Here is a 14,426-nt window from a genome sequence, read left to right as displayed (position 1 = left end):
GCTGTCAGCATCAGATAAACAGAAGTATGTCCTCGCAAAACAGAAACGTCATATATTCATATACAAATACACACTGGTACTTGAAAAGGAAAATCACACAGTAGCTAATCCAGCCCGTATATATAGCTTTGTGATCACAATTATACATTCCTTTTGATAATCTCTTGGTCGCACATGGTAGCTAATCCAGCCAGTATATAGCTCTCTGAAATCAGCTTTGCCAGGAAGAATGGAAAATGCTGATCAGTAGTCACCAAATGAGCTTAAGGTGGTACGTCCGTACGTGTAGGAACTAGTTGCTGGGAACTTTGCCCTCGTCTAATTAGTACCTTTGCCTTGACATTGAGTGCGCCTCAAGGATGGAATTGGCAGGTGCAACGGGTGTCATCATCTAACGGGGTGTTTGGGAGATGGGAGCTCAACTTTAGTCCTGTCACATCGAATGTTCGGATGCTAATTAGGAGAATTAAATATGAGTTAATTACAAAACTAATAGCAGAACCCCTAGGCTAAATCACGAGACGAATCTATTGGGCCTAATTAATCTATCATTAACGAATAGTTACTGTAGCACCACATTGTCAAATTATGGACTAATTAGGTTAAATAGATTCGTCTCGCGATTTAGCCTAGGGGTTGTGTAATTAGTCTAGATTTAATACTCCTCATTAGTGTCCAAACATTCGATGTGACGGGAGTTAAAATTTAACCTCCTCCTCCAAAACACCCCCAGTTCAAAACTAGCGTATGGAGTTTCACTTGGAATGGGGCCTCGAACGAGACGGCAAATGCTGCCAAGTGCCAACATAAGAATCAGTAACATGATGTTCATATCGCTGTCTCGGAAAAAAAAAGAAAAAAAAAGAAAAAAAAACCACGAACACCTTCTAGTTACTTCTAGAACATCATGGGTTTCTTCCATGGGGCAACCAATAAACATATAAACTGCTAACACCATTGGAGTGGCAAACTCCTCCGCAGATTAGACTGTTTCATCTAAAATTTCTGTGCTCGAGAGGCATGGAAAGACAAGATACTAGTTTCGCAGTTTTGAGATTATAAGAACAGGTAAGCCAGAGTAAGTTGTTCACCGGTTAATATGAGTTATTTGTTAAATTAAAAATTAAAGGCAAGCCATCTTAAAAAATACAGTATTCCCAAAAAAAATTGCACAAACCATCTTGCTAGTTTGGTGAAAGTTGCGAATTGCAAGCCGAGCCTTAGCATGCGAACCAGAGGTGCGTACCGTGCCACTTGCTCCATCATCACCCGTAATTTTCCAGCCTGCGTGTACGTAACGTACTTTATTTTTCCCTCGTTGGAATTTTACATCTCTTTCACATGAAAAAAATAGACCAGGAAAAAAGAACAGAAAATCATATTGCCACCTGTTCTAACACGCGAGAAGAAGGACACGGCGCGTCGGCGACAGCTGTTTCGTTTCCGTCCGCGTGCTCTGACCCCCAGCGAAGCGCGGCCAACCCCACTATATAACCGGGCGCCCCAAAACCTCTGCTCGACTCAACGAATTCCCCAGTCTCCAACCAACCACCGCAGAGCCAGAGAAAATCCCCAATTACGCAACCCCAGACTCCCCGAGTTCGCGCGTGCTCCGTCCAGATTCGCGCAGTACGGCTATGGAGGCAGCAGCAGCCGCGGCGCTCAGGTCGCCCACCGCCGCCGCCGCCGGCCCCTCGCGGCGGCCCGCGGCGCCGGGCGCGAGCTCGCTCCACTTCGACCGGAGGCGCGGCTTCGCCTTCGGCTCCAAGGTAGGGAGGAGCTTCTGGTTCCCTGTTACGGTGAAAGCTTTGTGTCTAAACGGGTGTAGACTTCTATTATTAGAATGATGAAAAATAAGTTGGATCTTATCTCTAACTTCTTTGTGGCGGGCTTATCCATTTCCTGTTTTTTTTTTTTTGTATCCTTGCTTGCGGAGGAAGGATTTCACCCTGCTTGGTTTTGATGTGATTATCATGCAATCTGTTCATTTTATATCTTCTCGAGATTCGGCTTGTCATGTATGATTCGTTTGAGCATGGAAATGGGGTGGTTGCCTGATGCTTTTGCTCGTTACGCGCATGGTCTCGAGCGGCAGCAGCTCAACTCTAGGACCAAGAGGCGAAGTAGTGTGGTCAGGGCCTCCTGGTCCCCCTCGGAGTCCCTGCCGCCGTCCTCGTCGATCGCGCCGCTCAGGATGGAATCGCCGGCGGGGCAGCTCCTCTCGCAGATCCTGCACACGCACCCGCACCTCCTGCCCGCCGCCGCCGAGCAGCAGCTCCAGCAGCTCCAGACCGACCGCGAGGCTGAGAAAGACAAGGACAAGGAGAGCGGTGCAGGTGAGAAGCCGGCTCCAGCAAGTGGCGACCTGGTGCTGTACAGGTAATTGTGTTTTTTCGTCACTGAGTTCGTTGCTCTTGTTATTCTGAGTTATCAGATTGCATATCAAGAGACCAACCGCAACAGACTGTCGCATAGGAATTGTATTACTGTCAAGCTATTAAGGCCAGCTGACAGGTTGCATCCAGCGCAGATTAAATCTTGTACTCCCTCTGTCCCAAAATACTATTCGTTTGGGCTTTTCTAGATACATAACTTTTGCAATGAATCTAGACATGCTATATATCTAGGTGCATATCAAAAGCTATGCACCTAGAAAAGTCAAAATGAATAGTAATTTGGGATCGAGGGAGTAGTTTATGGATGCCTGTTGACCTCCTTAAACATTATGTGCTGTTAAAATAAATCTAGAAATATTTGGGGAGATGGCCATATCATATACGAAGTGATCGTCAATTGTATTATGCATCGAGTGGAAAAGACAAAAATTATTCTTGCCTGTTTGATTGTGATGGAGCTATCATAGTTCATAATAATTGTCTCTTAGAATTGTTTCTTGAGTCATACTTTAGCTTCCTATGACACGGGAGTATTTCTAGTTACACCTGATAGCTTCCTATAAAAGGGGGAATATTCCTAGTTACATCTGAAAGTTTAATCTTGGTTACTTCTAATAATGAACTAATAGTTTCATGTGAGTTGGACAGTTGGAAAACTCCTGGCTAATTTCCCCCGTTTTTTTCCTGGAAATAGGCGGATTGCTGAAGTAAAGGAAAAGGAGCGGAGAAGGGCCTTGGAGGAGATACTCTACGCACTGGTTGTTCAGAAGTTTGTTGAAGCTGGTGTTTCTTTGGTTCCAGCTCTCTCGCACTCCATTGATTCTTCTGGAAGAGTTGACCAGTGGGCAGAAACTGTGGAAGAAAGGCTTCAGCGTTTGCACTCGCCCGAGGCCTATGAAATGATTGAGAACCATCTTGATCTCATTCTGGGGCAGCGTCAAGGTGATGCCACCATTGCGGCCATAAGTAAGCTTCGAGTTGGCCAAGTCTATGCTGCATCTGTGATGTATGGTTATTTCCTCAAGAGAGTCGATCAGAGATTTCAGCTCGAGAAGTCGATGAAGAGCCTCCCTTGGGGATCAGAAAAGGAAGACGATGCTTTGAATCAAGTTATGACGACGGACTCAATGCCCTCAACTCAGGCTTCTAGCTCTCATCCGGAGATGGCCTCATGGACCTCACCTAACTTCAGCACAGGAGGGCCTAGCCAATCTATCAAGCCTTGCCGCCTTAGATCGTATGTCATGTCATTTGATTCAGACACACTACAGAGGTATGCAACGGTTAGGTCAAAGGAGGCCTTTGGCATTATCGAGAAGCACACAGAGGCACTCTTTGGGAAACCAGAGGTTGTGATTACACCTGAAGGCACAGTTGATTCTTCCAAGGACGAACATATTAGGATCAGCTTCGCCGGGCTGAGAAGGCTGATCCTAGAGGCTGTTACTTTCGGATCCTTCCTCTGGGATGTTGAGAGCTTTGTGGACTCCAGGTACCATTTCGTGACCAACTAAGATTGTCATCCCAAAGAGTCAAGGCAGATTCATGGTTTGCAAATCTGGTCTGATGTCTAGGAGCTTCAGGAAAGACTGTTGTACAGTGGTGTTACTGTTACTGCACCCCATGCTTTATGCTATCCTATTTATGATTTGCCCAGTTTTATGGCATCACAGTATTGTAAAAACCAAATGTTATTAGCCTGATATTTAGCCATTAGGTTCTATTAACATTTGTGCTGCCCGGGGTGCTGCTCTGTGTTGTATTTTATGACTGTCTCCTCTGAAAATTGTATGAGTCGTCCTAGGCTCCTAGACTGTTCTTTTCCTTAGCTATTCTCATTGTTGCTTTACTTGCGTGGCCTCTGTTACAGAGTGCTTTCCTCCAATTTCTTTCAGAAAGCAGCGCCGAACATAGCACAGAATTTTGGTGTGAAATTGTTCTGTCTATAACATTCTTTCTGGTACATTGCACATGCCTGACAGCCGCGAATAGGGATGGAGTTTCAAAATCCACTACTGAATTCTTATTTCAAGAAAGAACTTGCACCGAATTGTTCGCTGGGATTTAGAGTGGTAACTAATTAATTGAACATGTACAGTAGTTCGGCATGTCCAATGATTGTAATGTGACCCAAATGTGCGAACATGTACAGTAGTTTGGCATGGAGTGTTGTGACCAGTGACGACATCTGAACGTGGGCAACTGAAGTTTACATGTTCCAGCACCAGCGGAAATACGCTGATGGGAGACCAGAATATATATAGTTACAGCATTTTACAGTCACCACATATGCATGCTGCTTCCAACTAGACGAATCATGGAATGCAGTTCAATGCTTCATAGCCTTCAATAATCTTGATGAAATTCTTGACCATGAACCTCCCTTCAGTGGTTATGATGCTCTCTGGATGGAACTGCACGCCCTGCATAATTGAATGTTCACGATGTAAATTCGAAAGGGAGGGCGGTGGCACGTAAAAGAAAAGACCATGCGTTTTCCACTGTCTACATTTATAAACATTATAAGGATGAGACAGATTGAAACACGGTTGGTTTAAAAAAAATAAAATTAAGAACTTTTTTTTGAAAAATAAAAATTAAGAACTTCAAAGAAGTAGGAGTTTCTATAGTAAATAACAGCAATGGTGTCGACAAGCATACTGCCAGAATGCATATAAATGGCGGCTCTGCTTAAAACACCAATCATAAGTCTACTAGTTTTGCTCATAGACGGCCGAATTCAAGCAACCTATGCATACTACCAAGTGCAAACCAAAATTCAACAAATCTAATCTGCTCCCCTTGGCTATTTAGTTATGGATTGTGTGCTAATAAATTATAATAGCCCAGAGGTGAGCCTGGAAGAAGAAAACTTGTGCTGCTGAACAGGTAAGTAGTAGGATGACATGTTTCCATCTAAAAAAGGATGACATGTTTCCATCTCAAAAAGGATGACATGTTTCAAAGGCCTCAAGGGTTATATAGATTCCCAGAATCCCAGTTACGCACCAATTTTGGTCTTTTTGTGAGAGCCGACAAAATCACAAGGCAACAGAAGAGGAATTTTATTTTATAGAGGAAAGCAACTTATAAACACAGTAGCAAACACAAATTCCTGGGTTACATGATGCTTAGGATTACACTAAAAAGGACATGTGCGCAAACCTGAATATGTTTGTATTTCCTGTGGCGAGCAGCCATGATCAACCCATCATCTGTCCATGCAACAATTTCCAGGGCATCACGCGGAAAGCTACCCTTTTCAATTACAAGGCTGTGGTACCTTCCGGCTTGGAATGGGCTACAGGACAAGCGATCAGTCTTTTGCATAAAAGCCTCAATGCTAAATTGCTAATAGCTAAGCAGCATCTCCAAATGAAGCTTTAGCCTGTTGCAACTAAAGTGTTTCTTCCTTTTCAGCATGACCATTAGGGTACTCACATGAATGAAATGAGCAAATTCTTTGTCGAAAATGTATGTATGCCATTGTACTTTTTTGTATGTAACTGAGGTTAAAATATTCTGATCCAAAAATCTAAATTAGCAGTGAAAGATGCATCTTGAAAACAGGGAGTTCTTTTTTAACAAGAAAAAAAATCTCCATTTCAGAGGAGTTAGTAAAAGCTTCCCTCCTGTAATGTTGAAGCTCAAATGTTAAGAAAAAAATATTTTATACTTCTCTATATTTTCAATTGCCCTAAATGGATGCTACAAAGAGAGAACAAGACAAATTAGCTTCCTTTCTTTTGGAGGAAAATGCAACTATTTATAACTTCTAGGCTTCACATTAATTAAAGCTAAGAAAATAAAGATGGTTCAACAATGTTTCTTTGTTCCCTTTGTGGTAAAGCAAATAATGGAACAAAAATAAGCAACTCTGCTTCTGTGATGATATAAATAAGGAAGTATAAGGATGATAAGTCCAACAACACAACTTTCAACAAAAACTTGATTCAGATTTAGTGAACCCAAGTTGTTGATTGGCAACATATTTTTTGTTGTATTGTCGAGCTGTTTTACACCATACTGACGTATGTTTTATCTTTAAATCATGTATCATCTCTCCACATTTTGTAGTAAAGCCTAACTGTTGTGCTCTAACTTGGACATAAGGCGTGTCAGCTTATTGCCTCTGGCACTAACTAGTAGGCCATATGGCAAGTTGGTCTATACTATTCTAGGGAAATAAGGAGGAAGGCCAAACACAAGAAAGACGATAATCAAAGTACTTATTAGGCCCTACATATGTAAGCTATACACCAATTACCCCGAGTGAAGGGAAGACCTAATAAGGGATCTTACTTTGGAAGACCAGAAAAAAGAGTTCCATCAAGCTTCTCATCATAATGAACAAGGGAGCCCTTTCCATGCACAACTCCGTAAGGAGATCGGACAACCTTCCCTACAAACATACAGCACTTGTTAGGAAAAATCGCGACAGGTTTGAACAAGTGAACAACTTGTTTATATACAAACCTCCAAATGCCTCTCCAATGCATTGTAAACCCATGCAAACCCCAAACAAGGGTATAGAGGGTCCAAGCTCTGTAACTGTTTGCAAGGATATTCCTGAATCTTGAGGCGTGCCTGCATTTTCAATTTTGTTAAAAAGAAAATGAAGAATACTTAGGCATGCCAAAACAGTAGGATGTAATATCACCCTGTTGCATCTCATATATTAGCATTATCGTATGGAGTTAGTAAGAAAGACTAACCAGGGCCTGGGGAGATAAGTATTCCTCTAGGAGAAATCCTGTAGAACAAGCAACACGCTGCATATAATTTTTTTATTAAGAGAAATCAACATGCAGACATGTAGGACTTTACATAGGAAGAAACAGCTACCAACTTCTTAATTTCTTCCACGGTGATCTCATCATTGCGATAAACTTCAAAATTAGCCCCCACCTCTCCCATGTACTGCATATAGACAAATGTTTGGAAACTTCATTGAAATCCAGAAGAAGCTGTAAATATTTGTGACACCTTGTTCCTTTCAAGAATGCGTATTTTTTCAAGATTTTCCACTAGACATTCATTTTTGGCCCCCCTTACAGCCGCATATTATAGTACTTTGATGTTACATTATTAGTTCTAAACCCTGAGGATTCTAAGAAATGTCATAACTACTGTTTGATTGCTTAAGCTGGCTTCATTCCTCAAATGTTTGTAAAAAGGCATCACCGAGGATGTAACAGGGCAAAATAAAAGTTTTTCCATTTTTATTATTTCTGAATGAAGATGGAAAGTACTGTCTTAAGAGTAAACATCATATTGGAGAGAATGTGGAAAGGTGGCCTTAATACTAATACACTAATTATGCCATCACATCACCAGTCTAATTATATCTGAAGCTACCATAATGTGCGAAAAAGTCCATCCGTCATTAATGCTACAGAATATTGTTTTTACCTGGCATAGATTGTATGTGAAGCTATCGTAGTTGTCTATGACTATGATTGGTCTAGTATTTTGCTTTACTCCAACAAATGCATCACCACCTTCCACCACAGAGGTGGCAGATTTAGCAACAATTTTTTTCTGTTGAACTGTTGTGGATCCACTGAGAGCTCCTGCATGATGAAGTGTAATTAACAAACAGGAAAAAATTAAAGTAATTATGTGAATTCTGGATTTTCTCATTCTTGTTATGGCAAAAGTTAACATAGCAACTTCTAGTGATGGTTATCACAGCTTGCTAAAAGAAATCGCGTAAACTTCTTTGACCATTCAATTAAGGAATTGATCAGCGAACAAGGGCGTGGATTGCTTCACTGAACAGGAAAAGTTAAAAGCAGAATGTTTGTTTCGCCACTCCCAAGTCCTAAGACTCAGGTTACCACTGCCGTGATAAAAAAAAGGAGGACAGATCATTGGTGGGGGCAGGTAAGACAGAAAGAGACAGCCAACCAGGCAGCTTGACTAAGTACACGGCGCATCGCCGGCGGCCGGCGCCCACAACGAAGGCTATTGGTTGCTCCTGCCACTCGATCGATCTCGGATTCATCCCGATCGAGAGGGAACACAGCCAAGATATCCGACGGCATGGAACAACAAAGCAGTAAACACGCGTAGCGCCTAACTCGCTCACCTACGCGGAGGCTGGAGGGGCGGCGGGGATTGGACCGCGGCGTCGCTGCGAGGAAGGCGGCGGGCTGGATCTTGGCCATGACGTGTGCGGCGTAGGCCATTGGATTGGAGCAAGGAGAAGGGGCGGCGGCGGGGGTCGGCCGGAGCGGAGAGAGGGGATGACAGCAGGAGTGTAGTGTTCGGGAGGTGATCAATCAACTTTTCTCGCGTTTGGTGGCAGTTTTGGATTTTCTACGTTAGATTCTGTCTCACGTTTCCGGCAAATTTCTTTCTTTTTGGAGACAGCGTTTGCGGCAACCTTTGGCCATCCAAGTCAGTTTAGGGGTACACCTCGCTAAACTTTAACACTTATCACATCGGATGTTTGGATACTAAATATAGTCTAATTACAAAACTAATTGCAGGATCTAATTCGCGAGATGAATCTATCAAGCCTAATTAGTTCATGATTTGACAATATGGTGCCACAGTAACCATTTGTTAATGATGGATTAATTAGTCTTAATAGATTCGTCTCGCGAATTAGACTCCATCTGTGCAATTAGTTTTGTAATTAGCTCATGTTCAGTCCTCCTAATTAGCATCCGAACTTCAATGTGACCCTGCTAAAGTTTAGCATATTGTGTCAAACACCCCGTTACTTTCAACCATCAAACTCGAAAATTAGTAATCTTTACCCACCTAACTGTTAAACCGTTTATATTTGACCATCTAACGATTTTGTTAGGTGGTAATTATTACCTAGCTGTTAAAATCATTTACGTTTGACCATCTAACTCATTTACGTTTGACTATTTAACGGTTTAAAATCATTTACGTTTGACCATCTAACTCATTTACGTTTGATCATCTAACGGTTTTGTTAAGTGGTTTTGCTAATATGGATGACACGTGGCAAAATGGAACCACATGTCAGTATTATCTTCTACCACTCCCTCTGCTCTCTTTCCCCTTTCTCACGGACGTGGGAGTCTGGCAGAGGGGACATGGGGGTGCGTGGAGCCGGGGAGGGCCGATGCAGGGGGACCTGTTCCTAGCGGTGCCGCCCCCGGGGTGGTCCACGACGCAGAGGCGGGGTGGGCGTATGCCGTGGCGGCCGGGAGCGAGCCGTCTGTGGTGGCGGCGCAGCAGGAGCAGCACGGTGCGCTGCGCACTGGAGGCGCGGACTTGGGGTTCGAGGGGAGAGACTTGCATGGAGACCCCGAAGACGACGGTGACGGTACGTGCAGGGGCGGGGCAGCGGCGGCAGCAAGTAGCAACAGTGCAAAAACCTGGTGGCAGAGCACAAACGGAGGAAGAAGCTCAACGACCGGCAATCGCCATAAATGCATGCTTCTTTGATTAATCATTCATTGGGTGTGAATGAATTGATCTTTGGATTGTTCGTTCAGATGGACCACACGTCGATCCTCGAGGATGCGATCGACTACATCGTGGGGCTGCAGAGCCAGGTGAAGGCGCTGCAGGACGAGCTGGAGGACCCGACGGATAGCACCCCCGACGTGCTCCTCGACCACCCGCTCATTCATTGGGTGTGAATGAATTGATCTTTGGATTGTTCGTTCAGATGGACCACACGTCGATCCTCGAGGATGCGATCGACTACATCGTGGGGCTGCAGAGCCAGGTGAAGGCGTTGCAGGACGAGCTGGAGGACCCGACGGATAGCACCCCCGACGTGCTCCTCGACCACCCGCCGCCGGCGAGCCTGGTGGGGCTGGAGAACGACGACTCGCCACTCGCGAGCCTCCAGTAGCCACCAGTGAGCAAGAGGGCCAAGCAGCCGCGCCGCCGCCGGTGGAGGAGAAGGGTCACGACATGGAGCCGAGGTGACGCGCGGCGTGAGGCCGTGGTGTGGCGGCCCGAACCCCGCCGCCTGGAGAAGCGAGCGCCAGGAGACTGCCAGTGGCGGCGGTGCCAAGAAGAAGAAGTGGCTGGAGGGAGAGAGGGGGGAGGAAGAGGAAGAAAATAAAACTAACGTGTGGGTCCTGCTGTCACGTGTGGTCCACATCAACGAAACCACCAACCAAAACCACCAGATGGTCCAACGTCAACGGTTTTAACAGTTGGGTGGTTAAGGATTTCTGGTTTCAAGTTCGATGTTCGAAACCAAACCAAGGTAATAGTTGGATGGTCAAAACTGAACTTTTTGACAAATTATAATGGACGACACATCAATGCTAGTAAAACCCTGGACCCATAAGTCAGTAACAAAGTGAGTGGCATAATATGGCTAGTAGCATTGTAGATGCATTTACCATTGTCACAATTCATATCGATCCTGCTTTAACTATAAACCTCTTTCTTATTAACACTCTTCTCTAAGCTTTTTTTTTTAAAGTAGCTAGGAGCACTAGCCCATCATGTAAGACTCAAGCAGGCACCTGCCCAGATCGCGCGCTCAAACGCAGATGGGCTACCGAGAAGTCTCAGACGCACCACCGAGCTTTTGCCCGGTCCCTGTGCGACATCCGCACCGCTCGTCCCAACCAGGGATCGAATGCCGGTGGGTAGCCTGGCCACTGCCAGTGTTACTAGCGAGCTACTCGCTCGTTCGCTCTTCTCTAAGCTTCGAACAACTGGTTTTATAAGCTTCTGATTCTTTACTATGACGCTCCTATTCGAAAACTTAAATGCATTAGAGAGAGGTGAATTGACGGGTGTTCATTTCTTTCCTCCTATGATATAGTCTTGTTGGACTTTGATCATGTCCATTTGCCATAATACTATAACTCATCCTAACTAAAAGATCCCATTTCCAAATAACTCCAACATCAATATTTCACCATTTGTTATCACTTGCATATAAAGGCTAGTGCATCATACCCACATACTCGACCTCTCAACCATCATATGGGTTTGTTATCACTTGCATATAAAGGCTAGTGCATCATACCCACATACTCGACCTCTCAACCATCATATGGCATCCTTGTTGGTGTTGATAGCCGAGAGCCCGAGATCGAAGGGAGTAGATAGATGCAGTAGCGGTTTTTGAGTGGTCATGTAATCTTGCCATGCACAAATGTACTTGCAATTTATGCTATGTGCGGGTTGGTGAAAAATCAGATATGATAAATACTCTTTGGTTGAGGTTGTGGGACTTGTTGAATACATTACCATATCTTAGACCGTGTTTAGTGTTGGAAACTAGAAAATAGGAGAGGAAAGGGAAAAGTGTAATGACCTAAATGTTGTGCTTGTTTGGATGCTTTTGCATTTTAGTTTGAATTATTGAATAAAGTGAAAATGCATGCCTTGTGAAAAAACTTTTCTTTTCCACTAGGACATATGTTTGGTCATAACTTGGTAAAACACTTCTTCCTCAAATATGAATTTAGGTGATTTTCCCGAATTTTAGGAATCCATCTTGAAGCCAAACACCTCAGCCGAAAACCCAAAAATAACATTCTGGGAGGAACTTCAAATCTACCATAGCTTTTCTTCCCAATTCAAGAAAAATGGGTTATTCTTGATTTCTTGTATCCACATAATTTTCTGTGAATTTTTCGGAGGCTTGGAAGATCAAGTTTGGAGTATAGAGCAAAGAACTTTCTGTACAGAACCAAGAATGTTACGTGATTTTGTTCTCCGGACTGTCCATCCTTCCTCGCAGACGGTCCGCGAGAAGCACGCCTATGCGTGTCATGCGCACGGAGCAGCTGTGCCACGCGTCCCACGGTCCCCACCTGACCCCTCCACCTCACCCCTGCGCCTCCCCCTCTCCCTGCTGCCTCCGTCACACACCAGAAGCTATCCCTCCCTCCCTTCTTTCTTCCCTAACCAAACTATGGAGGAAGAACTCCTCTCCTCCACCAAATCCACCACCACCCTCGTCGGAGTTTGCCGGAGGACCACCAAAGGACGTCGCCGACGAGCTTCTCCATCACCTCGTCCAACTCTTCCTCGCCGGAGGCCAAGGAGAAGGCCCTCCCAAGCTTCTTCTTCCTCTTCCTCAAGCTCTCAAGGATGAGCTCGACCCGATCTACTCCAACGCCACCATACACCAACAAGCAGCCCCTTGCTCGTGCTCTACTCATCACCGGTGAGCTTCCCTCGCCGCTCATCATTCCTCTTTTGCCCCTGATCAACCTCCTTAGCCCATCCATAGCTTCATCACCATTGATGATCTAGAGCTCCAAAGACCCCATGCATGTCAAATCTATCACCCAAAATGAGTTCCTGATATCCTTAGGAAGCTGTAGGAACAAACGGCACCCAAAACCGGGGCCGGAGCTCTGCTACCAGCGACCTCGTCAGTGAGCCTCGGCCGGCACACAAACGGTCCGCGGCCTAGGGGCGGACGGTCCATGAATCGTGACCCAAAACACTGAGCTCTTCACAACAATGCGCCTCCAGAAATTTGTATGGTGGACGGTCCGCTACCCACCCACGGACTGTCCGCGGCTCACTTCCAAAATCCATATAGAACAGGTTCGTTTCTACTACTCGACCCATCTTCGTATGGCGGACAGTCCGCCATTTGACCCTGGATGGTCCGAGTTCCATCCGAAAGGTTACACAAACCTAGTGCATTTCTGGAGATCGTCCTGCACTTGACCCGCGGATGGTCCACCCCCCTATGAGCGGACGGTCCGCAGGTATACCGTACCTAAACTAGTCAGCCCTGCTTATTTGAATGCATAAACATGTACCATGTATAATTCATATAAAATTGAATATAGCTCGGATTAATATGAAATAATTTTTTCTGGTTTCATAATGATGTCTAGTTCATGTTAAAAATATGTTTGATCACAAAATAATTAATTAAGTATCTGATTTAATTAGATGAGTGTTTATCTTGTTAATTGCATGGTTGATTCTCTATTAGTCTAAAAATTATGAAACCAATTTTGCTAGTTCATCTTTGGTATGTATAATCCAATGGAAGTACTTGTTTGCATTATTTGTTTGTAGATTGGTACAGTTTTAGATATGTTTGAACCTTGTTAATTAGTAAAATGCTTACTAATTCATATGTGTTTTTTTTTAAAATCATGAATCCAATCTTGTTAGTTACCTATGATCATGATATGTTGTTTTAATTGTTGGTCTTCATGAGATGATTGTATAAGGGTAGAACTTTAAATATATGCTTGTTCTAGAACTAGTTTGCTTGCAAAATACCTAGGTATTCAATTGTGCTCATATGAGCTATAAACCCACCTTTGTTAGTTGAAAATAAATGTGCAATCTTTATTATGATTAGAAACCTCATCAATATAACTTAGAATAATGATGCTTGTCTTAATTAAGTACAAAGCTAGATTCTCATTTAAAAAGTGATGTTATTACTCTTAACAAAGATGTGATGTGCTAACTATCCATTAATTATTGGATTGTCTAAACTTGTTTAACTAGTGTTGATTGCATTCTCATGTCATAACTTGTCTTGTAATGCTATGTGCACTTGTGTGAATATTTGTGTGCACACCTTCAACCTATGCAATTGCTTGTGCACCTTAATTCCAATCTTTGCTTGTTTGATTGATGATCTTGAACCATGTTATCTATTACTTTTTATAAGTCATTGCATCTCTTATGCATATACATTCATGTTATCCTTTCTAATCCATGCATTCATCTAATCTCGTAGATGACGGTCCGGAGTGTTGCATTCTTGGAGCACCAATCTCAAGCAGGCACCTATGTATCTCAACTCTATTTTCTAAATGTGAAATGCTATTATTTACTAATGGTTGTGCATGGGTTTAACTCTATCTAGACATATGCGATGAGTAGAACCTATTAGAAATGTCAACTCTTAGTATTAGTCCAACTTATTTAGTAAAAGTATGAATGCTAGAAATTTCGATATAATTGCTTAGCCATGCTTAGTTCTCAGTAGAAGTCGAGGGTTGGCATGGTCACCACTTGCAAGAATTGGCATACTTAAGTAGGTGATGAACATTAAAAGATGAGCAACCTTGAATGATG

At 43.7% G+C, this 14,426-nt stretch overlaps 2 protein-coding genes across 3 annotated transcripts; one reads left to right on the top strand and one right to left on the bottom strand.

Annotated features, from left to right (window-relative positions):
• The first annotated feature begins 1,523 nt into the window (after positions 1-1,523).
• LOC117838027 (UV-B-induced protein At3g17800, chloroplastic) lies at positions 1,524-4,245 on the top strand. Of its 2 annotated transcripts, none has more exons than XM_034717892.2 (3): positions 1,524-1,769; positions 2,099-2,379; positions 3,091-4,245. In XM_034717892.2, exons 1-3 carry the CDS (start codon positions 1,638-1,640, stop codon positions 3,908-3,910), a joined length of 1,233 nt encoding a protein of 410 aa, XP_034573783.1. In that variant the 5' UTR covers positions 1,524-1,637; the 3' UTR covers positions 3,911-4,245. The 2 variants fall into 2 exon arrangements, with proteins under 2 accessions (XP_034573783.1, XP_034573782.1); XM_034717891.2 differs by having other exon boundaries at positions 2,096-2,379.
• Positions 4,246-4,436: 191 nt separating this feature from the next.
• Positions 4,437-8,721, bottom strand: LOC117838028 (anthranilate synthase beta subunit 2, chloroplastic). Its single transcript, XM_034717893.2, has 8 exons — positions 8,488-8,721; positions 7,809-7,969; positions 7,246-7,316; positions 7,112-7,149; positions 6,873-6,983; positions 6,699-6,798; positions 5,562-5,697; positions 4,437-4,819 (listed from the first exon to the last, which is right to left on the bottom strand). The coding sequence occupies exons 1-8, from the start codon at positions 8,585-8,587 to the stop codon at positions 4,712-4,714; spliced, it is 825 nt and encodes a 274-aa protein (XP_034573784.1). The 5' UTR covers positions 8,588-8,721; the 3' UTR covers positions 4,437-4,711.
• Positions 8,722-14,426: the final 5,705 nt, after the last annotated feature.

This window comes from Setaria viridis, chromosome 9 (genome assembly GCF_005286985.2).
Source record: "Setaria viridis chromosome 9, Setaria_viridis_v4.0, whole genome shotgun sequence".
In the NCBI taxonomy this organism is placed as follows: Eukaryota; Viridiplantae; Streptophyta; class Magnoliopsida; order Poales; family Poaceae; genus Setaria; species Setaria viridis.
This window is presented reverse-complemented; position numbering and strand designations above follow the sequence as displayed.